This window comes from Gavialis gangeticus, unplaced genomic scaffold (genome assembly GCF_001723915.1).
Source record: "Gavialis gangeticus isolate Ggan-Ray unplaced genomic scaffold, GavGan_comp1, whole genome shotgun sequence".
NCBI classification, from domain to species: Eukaryota; Metazoa; Chordata; order Crocodylia; family Gavialidae; genus Gavialis; species Gavialis gangeticus.
Window position 1 is genome coordinate 34,178,444 of NW_017728997.1, and position 10,921 is coordinate 34,189,364.

General features: G+C 41.4%; 1 protein-coding gene across 2 annotated transcripts in view; it reads right to left on the reverse strand.

Moving 5' to 3' along the window:
- The window catches only part of FBXW12 (F-box and WD repeat domain containing 12), a 50,721-nt gene that overhangs the window by 15,987 nt on the left and 23,813 nt on the right, over positions 1–10,921 (reverse strand). Inside the window, exons 1-4 of one of the 2 annotated variants that reach the window (XM_019505058.1) lie at positions 10,333–10,473; positions 7,318–7,481; positions 5,707–5,828; positions 2,091–2,300 (exon numbers count right to left, since the gene is read on the reverse strand). In XM_019505058.1, coding sequence (XP_019360603.1) covers positions 2,091–2,300; positions 5,707–5,828; positions 7,318–7,477 — 492 coding nt within the window. In that variant the 5' untranslated portion in view covers positions 7,478–7,481; positions 10,333–10,473. Of the gene's footprint in view, positions 1–2,090; positions 2,301–5,706; positions 5,829–7,317; positions 7,482–10,332; positions 10,474–10,921 lie in introns of those variants that run through there. The other variant, XM_019505059.1, reaches the window with a different exon arrangement.

Sequence of the window (10,921 nt, forward strand, 5' to 3'; positions counted from 1 at the left end):
ACTGTGCATTACCCTAAAACACTGCACAGTAGTGCGTCACAGTAAAGACTGTACTAAGAGCCTACTGTGCAGTGTTATTAGGCTAATGCACAATAAGCGTCACTAAATAACTGCACTGGCGCTACTGCGCAGTAACTCTAGATACTTTGCATTTAGTTAGTACTTTATTAAGTGAATATTAAATTAAATGCACAGTATCTAAGAGGTGTAGGTTGTAGCTGTGTTGGTCTAAGGTCATAGGCAGACAAGGTTCTTTGGGTGAATCTGGTATCTCTTATTAGACCAACTTAAATAGTTGGAAAACAATTATTAAGCAAGCTTTCGGGTTCAAAAACCCTTCTTCAGGCTAAGGAAGTTTCTGCAGTTGGTGTGTACTCTTCCTGGATGGAATGAAAACTCCATCCAGGAAGAGCACACACCAAGTGCAGAAACTTCCTTAGCCTGACGAAGGGTTTTTGAACCCGAAAGCTTGCTTAATAATTGTTTTCCAACTATTTAAGTTGGTCTAATAAAAGATACCAGATTCACCCAAAGAACCTTGTCTGCCTATGACCTTAGACCAACACAGCTACAACCTACACCTCTTAGATACTGTGCATTTAATTTAATATTCACTTAATAAAGTACTAACTAAATGCAAAGTATCTAGAGTTACTGCGCAGTAGCGCCAGTGCAGTTATTTAGTGACGCTTATTGTGCATTAGCCTAATAACACTGCACAGTAGGCTCTTAGTACAGTCTTTACTGTGACGCACTACTGTGCAGTGTTTTAGGGTAATGCACAGTAAGCATCTCGTGTACATGCACCCAGTGCTTCAAAATATGTTCCTATATTTTCAGTATAATTTTTGAGGCAGAAGTGCTTGCTTTGAAGTACTCCATCGATTGCATACATGTATCCTCACTTTTCGGAGCACTTTGGAGATGCTTGGAACACTTACATGTTACATCTGTATACATCCTCAAGTGCATCCCATACAAGACAAAAGCAAAAAGAGCTTCGTAATGATTCAGTTCATAGAACTGGGGCTGATTTATTATTTTTTTATGGTCAGCACCCCAGCTCTCCTCATGCCTTTACAGCAAGTGACATCCAGGCCAGACCTAATCTTGTGAAGGTAACAATGCCTCAGTGTATGCAGTGTGATGAAAGAAGTTCCTAATGAAGATACTGGGAGCAGTATAAGCACAAGAAAGTGGTATTTTCCTAAGGATGAGTTAACATATTGAACTCAAGTGACTGATGTACGAGTTGAATTCTGCAGTACACAAAGGACCACTGTAGTAGCACAAAATCACTATGCTATAATATGAAAATACTGTATACACAGTTTTCTTAACCCTATTGCTGTTGACTGCAGCAATTAGAGGGAATTCAGGAATGCACAGAAGTCATGCCCTCTCCTGCTGGTAGCTGGTACTAACACTATGGGGCAGACAAACATAATCACTACATAATCACAAACATAAACATACATGGTAAAAATCCCTTTTTACTTCTATTGCAAAAAAGCACAAAACCTATCATCCTTCAAGCCACTTGCTTGTTTAGTCACTTAAAGGGAGACTAAAGAAACTAAAAATAATCTAACTAAAAATAATAAGTAATATTTCCACTAACGCAAGTGGACTTCAGCAGAAAGATTACTAAAACTTCAGACTAAGAGGTGATAGCTGTCCTCCAAGTATCTGAACAGCATAAATGTAGGATACATAATTCTAGTATGATCAGCCAAAGGGATATATTAATAAAGGAATAAATTTAATGAAAATAAAAACAGACTGTGAAGATTTGGGCTCTCAGGAAAGACTTCCTCAGTTAGGTGGTCCCAGTTCCTAGAGCCAACTGAAAACTCAACTGGATGAATCAGTACAACATGTTCTGCTGACAACCATGGCATGGATATGAATGGATTAGATGACCTACCTCTTCTGTTCAGGGTTTTGTCCACGATCTCAACAAATTTTAGACACTTCCAAGAGTTCAAAATGAACCGTACCAAGTGTATTATTGTATTAAATGAATCCAGTTATCTATGTGTATGCGATTTTGTTATATCTTGAATTCATAGATGCTTAAGTCCACTTACCGATAAGAAGGGCTTACTGTTCACCGAGTAGGAAACCAAGTTGCATGAAGAGGAGGATGTGGAGAATGAAGCAAGCTCTTTCCCAGTTTCTCCCTGCCAGGCTTTGATAGTTCCACTGGCATCTGTTGTGATTGCTACCTTGTATTTTGGTAATGTAATAACTTTCAGAAGTGGCATTTCTTGTATGGGACTTGACCATATCTGCATACCCTAATCAACACAAAAAACAAGCACGACCACCACCATCCAGGCACCGGGTTATGGTAATTTTAACTGACATTTAACTTGTCAATAATGCAATAATACTTTTGCATCATTCTAAGTTACATATTTCAGAAACACTTTTCCGTATATTTTCCAATATTTGTTTTGAAATAGTTTTCTTCTAACAAAACAGCCACTCTGTTCTGCTTGCAGTTTTGGAATTCTTTAACTTACATTCCCCAGTGGATAATTATTATGACTCATCTTAACCTAGTGTATTTCAAAAATCCAGAATTGCAGCCAAGAAGCTCCTTCCAAACATTACATCATCACAAAAAGAACCTGATACTTCCTTTGGACCATAATTCTTGTTCGTCCTCCATATCACATCCAGTGACTTTGCAGAGTCTCACATTTCAAGTGGTGGTTAAAACAGTCTGTCTAATCTTACTCTCTTGTACTCTTTGGATATTTCCCATAATTTATGGGACATCAGCCCAGAAAGGGACATGCAGTGAGATTAAAACACTTGAGAGCAGTATACAATGCAGGCAGATTGCACAGCAGTATTTCCCACCTTGCTCTGCCAATTCATCTCACTTCTAACCTACTTCTCACCTTGCTAGAGGCTTGGGCAGAAACTGAATTGCATTTCACTCTGCCAAACTGGAAAACAGCTTCTGAAACAGGCAAGCAATTACAAGAATCAAATCGGACCAAACATGCTTCTACAAATCACTCCTGAAGCATTTTGTTCTGGTGGCCAAATTAATCCCTCGGCAAAAACTCTATTTACATCCACTGATGTCAGTGATAACTGAACATAAGTATTCCAGCTGCAAAATCATTCCCTGGTGTAATCTACATAGAAATCTTTAACTGATTGCAGTGACACACGTTAGAAAGCAGCAGTGCCTCTTAGAGCAGGGGTTCTCAATCCCTGGGCTGTGGCCCAGTACTGGGCTGCAGTGGATCGGCTGTTGGACTGGAAGTGGCTGCAGACTGGCAAACTGAGGCACCCCCCAGAGGTGGGTGGAGAGGCCACGGATCCTTATGAAGGGCCTGCGGCAGCACAGTGTTTGGCCCACCGCTCCACCTGGGAGGTGGGGGTATCCTCACCTGTCTGCCAGCTGGAAATTCCAGCCACAGTCAGCTGTGACTGCTGGGCTGTGGTTTGCCGGGCCACGGCCACTTCCAGGTCGCGGTTTGCCAGGCTGCAGCATAAAACTTTGAGAACCCTGTCTTAGAGGATTGATACCACTGTCAATGTCCACGAATTTATTAAAATAATGTATAAAAGGAGAATTATTACATGGTAATGCCTCAAAGGAGACAGAGGAAACACTACGCATAATGGAACTTGTTATTAGACAGTTTCTTAGGTACCATTATTCAGTCATTTCCATAAACAGTTTTCCAATGCTCTTCTCTCCTTAAAATTGGGTACTTAATACAATTCTAGATCTTAATTTATAGGCTAAAGATTTTCTTTCTCCACATATTTTAAGATTGAATTGAACAAAACTGTGTGGTAATAAATAAGCTTAGCTTTGCTAGAAGAATAATATTTGATAATAGCCATTTTTAGAGATGACAACCTAAATGCAAATACTCAATGAATAGCTTCCACAACACCCATCCAAGAAACCAACAAAGTGATTTTTAACTAAATTGTAACGTTTCACTCTAATGTTGGGGCAAGTTAAACAAAAAGTTTAACTGCAGAAAAAAGGTTTCCTTTTTCAGAACAGCAAATACTTCATTTTTCAAAGTGCTGATCTAAGATCTGATACAGATCCATTAACTGAATGAAGTCACAAATTCTGATGAATAATATATTACATTCTTTCAATATTTCTAGCATTCTGTTACATACATTGCTCGCAAACCCTGCCAGATTTCTTTGCTTCCTTCCTGACTACTGTGTCCATCTTTGAGAGAAGATATTTCACTCCCCCTTATGTATCATGTTTTTCCTCTTGCTACTTGAAGAATAATGACTACAAACCTGAATCTCTAGCAATTTGTCATATTTTTATGCATATAAAAAAGCAATCTTTGCCTATATGAAGTAAGGCAAGTGATACTTGGAACAAAATCTGGGTGGTCACTACTATCAACACAAATATTTAATCAAATTTGAGCTGAAAAGTTCAATACTGAATCTTCAAAAATATTCAATATTTTTCAATCCTAATATCTGGATTGGTGGGTGGGAGTGGTAGAGGGCAACGTGTGGCACTTATGCCATGAGGAGCACAGACAGCTGTGTGTGGCACACAGCAGATCAAGAAGTGGACAGGTGGCAGCAGACAGGGTAGGAAGCATGGAGCAGAACATCAGGTTGTGCAGGGAGCACAGGGCATGAAGAAGAAAGCAGGACAGCAAATGCAACAGGAAGGAGATCAGAATGGTAGTCAGGTATGGTGGTGGCTAGGCTTTACTTAAAGACCTGTTAAGAAACCAAACAAGCAAACAAAAATAAACTGTGGTTTTAAATTAAATGGTATCAAAATACTGGTGAAAATCAGTTATTTAAAACTTGGCTTTACATATGTACATCCATTATATTCTTAAGGAAAGGTCCATTCCCCTTGTTTGGCATAACTAGTCCAGTCCAATCAAAAGATAATAAGCCACAAATATCCTTGACTCTAAGGCAAAGCAAAGCTAAATTTATTAACCAGAAAGGTATACTCCATGTACATGGATTAATTTAAGCAACAACATGCATTTTACACAAATGTAAAAACTGGTTATATGAATAAGTGACTAACATCTTAATTCTTAGATAATATTGTTTTCAGAATGGCTTCAGCCACACCTGGATAAGAATTGGAATGTTATTATGTGTGAAAATATTTGAAAGTGGGTTTTTTGGTAATTAGTTTAATAGAACCATTATGAATGTGCTGCATGTGTAAGAAAAATAAGTTTCTTGAAAACTTATTTTAAACTTGAAACTGATTTAGTAAAAACAACTGTTTTGACAGTAGTTACTTAATTGATAGATTTATATCTGGTTACCCTGTGCCAGGTTTTTGAAGATATGTACATATGTAGCTAACTTGGTATTTTAAAAAATGCTACTGGGCATTTAAGTAGGCCAGAGGTTTCTATCCCATCCAAATCAATGACCATTGCCTACCTCCCTTTAATACTTATAGAAATCCCCTCGGGTATCTAGAGATGCAGAGAGACACCTAAATTCCATTTGATCTTGTCAAGTAGATATTTTAAAATTTATTTTTTTGTTTGACATAGATTTAATAGACTAAAAGGTGCTTAAGCCTTCATATAGTACAAAATTAAACAGGAAATTCTGACAACCAGAAATGTTTTTTTTAAAAAATTAAACCTAAAGAAATTAAATTTTTATCCATCTTGACATCTATGCTTTACTGTGCCTCACCTCTTGGACGTTCCAAGCTCGTAGAGTGCCATCAGTAGATGCAGTGCAGACAACAGACCTCAGCTTTCCAGCACCAAAGACATGGTCACTGTCAGACAAATAAGCCATGTCCATTATTTTTCCTGCAAAAGCAAAAGCACAAAAAAAAAAAAAGAAAACACTTTAAAATAAGGCCAAGTGATTTGATGCTCAGCAGAACAGCAAGACCTCTATTCAGCAAAACATTTCAGCCTGTGAGGCTTATAACATTGACCAAAGTGAGGATATATACCAGTAAAAAACCTAAATTACTTTCTGACATGGTGTCATTTTACCCTTCAAAACATTGTTAACTATATTCTGTCTCCGTTGGGCACGTCTACACAAGACACTTACCGTGTAGTAGCATGTCCATCAAAAACTGTGCTAATATGCTACTGCGCAGTGTTATTAGGTTCCTGTGCAGTAAGCGTCACAAAAAAAATGTGCAATGATAGTAACAGTAGTTACTGTACATTTAGTTAGTACTTCATTAAGCAAGTACTAAACTAAATGTTCAGTAACTACTGTGCATTAATGAATGTGTAGACACACCCAGCGTTATGCATTTACCAATAGTCTAAATGCAATGTTCCCTTTCTTTTCCTGACTTTCGATTCACACAGTGTTACCTATATTGTTACCTAAAATAAATTTAAATCAGTGCAACATTTAAGATTTTCCTACAAAGTGTCTGCAGGAGGGAAATAAATTATATAAATTAATCCTTATTCTGACAAGAGATTACTGAGATAAATGCTAATTAACTTTTTAACATACTACCTATATTATTAATAAAAATTGCCCAATTAATTTAACTCCTTTGACAATGAACATCCAGAACACATTTACAAAATCCAGTATGATGCATCAGTGGCCTTTATAGCTTTGTTTAAATGTTATTTACTCTAATTTTTTCTGTCTAAATGGAAGTACAATTGATTTATATCCTATTCATGGAATCTAGAGTTCTGTTTAACATGCTTTAGCATTACCATATAATAATTTGTGCTGTACTGCAAAACATTACACAAATACTTCCTACAGAATATAGGACAGATTTTAAATATATTTGGGTGCCTAAAAACACAGCTAAGTGCCCGAATACTTTTATGTATCTTGCCCTGAGCTATCAGTGGAACAAGAAAAGAACCATACAACATTACTTAAACAACACAAATAACAAATAAAAACAACTGAAATCAGATATCGTTTTATAGTATTTTCTGCACAGTGTTACTGTGGAATGAACCTAGTAATTAAAAAAAAAAGGATGAAAAATCAGGACTGTGTACTTTTCTGGAAAACATGCGGGCTTAAGGCCAGGTTTCTTCAAACCTAGTCCCCAGAAATTATTTACATAAATCCAAAACTTGGAGTTACATACTAAAAACACACGTTCAAAACTACATACAAAAATCTTTCAGGTTGCTTTCAAGTTATTACCTCTACTATATAAAAAACAACAAACTAAATTTATTTTGATATTTGTCCACCTAGATTTCTTGAGCAGTAGGATTCACTGAGACAAAGCACTGCAAAATACCACAATTACTGCAAAGTAAACGCTCTTTTATCACTCTCGCCACCTACCACTATGCCCCCTCATGGGTATGCATGTATAATCAGCTGATGGCCGTCCTGATGTCATTTGCTGCTCAAGTTTGGAGCGGTGGAGATAGTATTTTTTCCATGTTTGCACTCCTGGAGTCAGGTTTAAGATATTGCAAAAGGTCCAACGGTTTAGGCACATGTTTCTATAAAATAAAAGGTGGCCATTGGCTTAGTAATAGGAGACAGTTAAGAATAGTAATACAGAATGTTTATTTAAATGAGCGTTACTACCTGGGTACACTGACTATCCCAATGAAAGTCTTTGATAAAAAACACAATCTGTTATTTTGGTGGAGAATTTAAAATGTAGCAGTGGGGTTTTAAAGGGCTTCCCCCACTCACAAGCTGCAAAACAAGTTCCCTTCCTTAAATATTATAGGATGAAAATCAGGACATTTTTTTCATTGAGCTAGTAACATATTGTTGGTATGCTCTACCATTTTGGTCATTAAATGCACATCAGAAGATGAAAAGTGTTTAAACTACTGAACCAGAGAAACTGTTGAGAACAGTTTGAATGGAAATGTAACCCCTTGCAGCAAGGAATTAAAAACATGGTGAAGTAGAGAGAGGAAGCCATTCTGCGCTACTGGAGCTGATGTGAACTCTCACCAATTTCAGTAAGCACAATATAGCTCAGGAAGCACAAGCATTTTCCCCTTCACCCCCCACCAAGGCACTGCCACGCTTTAGAAGGGGACTCCTGACCAGCACAGAATTTATCTGGACAAAAGGAAGGCTGATAAAGTCCAAACACTCAAAACAGCCTTACCATGGCCATTGTAATATAATGACATGAATCAGTTGTGTATTGTTAAATACTCCTTCCACAGCAACCTGAACTGAACTGTGCATTCCTGATCAGTGGAATATGATTTTCTCTTAAACATTAAAATTTACCAACTCTCTGGCTCATAGTAAGTGCCAGACCAAGAAGCTGCAGCTGTGTTGAGTATACTCAATGGCATTAAAAGTTTTCCCAAGCTGGCCTGCTAATTAGAGGTGCACTGATATATCAGTCCATATTAGACTGGCACTGATAAAAGGAAAATTGACATTATTGGAAATCGTTTTCTTTTGGCTTGTGTAGCTGATAATGTCACTGATAAATGACGCATGCATGCACATAGCTGCAGCATGCACGTGGCCAGGAATGAAGGCCAGGAATGAAGCCCAGCAGCTTGGAAAGCAGTTTCGAGGCCCCCATGGTGAGGGAGGGAATAGGGCGAGAGAGGGAATAGGGCAAGGGAGGGGCAGGGGACAGAGCCGTGGGTGGCTTGTTTGGAGGTGGCTCCCCACTGCTGCGCACACCCCCAGGGGAGGCATGTGGGGACATGTGCCCCCTAGATTTGTGCGTGGGGTGAGGGACGGCTGCCTGCTGTGGGCTCAGGGCCAGGCACTGTGCCAGCCTCTTCCTGGCAAGGGGGCAGGGGACTAAGCCGAGGCTGTGCTTGGGGTGAGGGCAGGGCGGGGCGGGAGGCAGCAGCACTAGGAGCTAGGTTTTGGGGTAGCTATAATCCACCCTGTAATTTGCTGTAGTCACCCTGTAGCCCCTCTACCAGTGCTGCCGCTGCCCACCCTGCCTCCATCTGCCCTGAGCACAGCCCCGGCCTAGCCTTCCTGCCAGGAAGCCTTTGGTCCCAAGCCTGCAGCAGGCAGCCCACCCTTGTCCTGCACACAAATCTGGGGGAGCACATGCCTCTCCCAGGGGTGTGCACACTAGTGGGGAGCCTTCCCCTGCCGTGCACCCCTTGGACAAGCCGCCCATGGCGCTGTCCCGCGCCATCCTGCCCTGGCTGGGCAGCCCCTTGACCTACCCCACTCCCTCCCTCACTGTGGGGACCTCAATCTGCACCTCCCCCCCACATCCCTTCCCTCTTCCTCTCCACAGACTTACTGGCCAGATGTTGCTCTCCAAGCTGCCGGGCTGCATATCACTTATAGGATTGGTTTTGGCCAATATAATTGCCCATCAGTATCGGCCAAAAACATCTTTATTGGTGCATACCTACTGCTAATATCTCATTTTGAGGAGAAACTGTCAAGAATTAAACCAGAGGTGATCAACCTCTAGTCCACAAGTGAGATTCAGCTCCTGGTGCTGTGTCATCTGATCCATGGAGCTTTCCCCAGGTCTGTGCAAGTCCCGTGGGCCAAGCGCCAGGCATGCAGGGCAGTGCAGGGCCCTAATCCCAGTGCATGGGCCCTGATCCTGGCACACGGGGATCAGCCGAAGCCATGCACAGCCTGATCTGGGCATATGGGCCCCATCCAGCCCAGGCCCAGCCCTGTGGGGCCAAAAGGTTAAGCTCCTCTGCAAACATTCATAAAATGCTACTAACAAAAATTTAGTTAGTTATCTATATTGCTGCTGTGGTACCAGATGTGTGTAAGAGAATCAGATGAAATAGATGCTGTCTTCTCAGAGCAGTAAACATCTAGGCAAACAACATAAGATGTCACTGCCTATCCATGTGAATGTAGTTTCAAGTCAGTCATTGGAGCATCCCCTAAAGGAAATGAATTTCAACCCCATGCTGGGATGTAACGGAGAGTGAGAGCATCTCCAGTTTACTGTTTCTGAAGAGGAAAACCAGAGACAGACTGGGTGCCCGCACTCAGAGCTTGAAAGGGATGAGGATACCCAATACTTCAAGATACTTTTACAGCACCTCACAAGACTAGTTTATTGAAACTCCATTGGAGGGAGACCCTAGGAAAGGCTCATGAGACCAGTGACTTCCGACCACCCCCAAGAGATGACAAAAATGGAACTGAAGGCGACTAAAAAAGGGCAAAGAAGTAGGTAAATTTATGAAAATCGGAAACATAATGAAACGTGCCAGCGAGAGAGACTGAGCAAAGAACCCTGGACAGCACCCACCGACGTGCTCAGAGAGAGCACAAAGCATTCTGCTGCTTCAGAACCAGAGCTGAACAGTTACGCATGGCCAAGTACAGAGGTAAACTCTGAAACGTGGAGGGGAGTCTTACCTCCAGAGGGAAGTGGTGTCTGCAGCTTCCTTCCATGCCTGTTGTGAAGGAAAGAGGGAGGCACATTTTTAGAGTGGTAAGGAAACATTATTGGTCCCATCTCCTTTCCTACCCAAGGTGCAGTAAGGTCAGTCCTCGAGGGGAGCAGCAGGCTGGGAACTCTAGTTAACGTCCCATGCACCTGCTTTTTTCAACCTTTACATTTTGGTTGAGTGTTTTGCACAGGTTGGTTGGGGAACTGTCAAAGCAACGTCCCGGTTATAGTTTACACTTCCTATAAGAGCAGCAGTACAGATAAAGTGGCAGCCAGAGAGCTGAAACTCTGACTGTGGAGGGGCTCAGTAAGGCTCGCAAACCACAACCCAGAGTCTGAAAAGATCCACGGATACCCCTTCCTGCGCCACATCAACCTGCTCCTGGAAACAGCGACAGCAGGGCAGAGGGCAAAACCCACCTTGTGACTTGCCCACCCCAGGACAGCGTGACCTGAGCTCTAAGACCAGCACCACCGCCACCAAACACCCCAGCCGGGCCCGTCCGTCCCGACCCGGCCACAGGCCCCGGCCCGGCCCGCCCCCCTGAGGCGGCG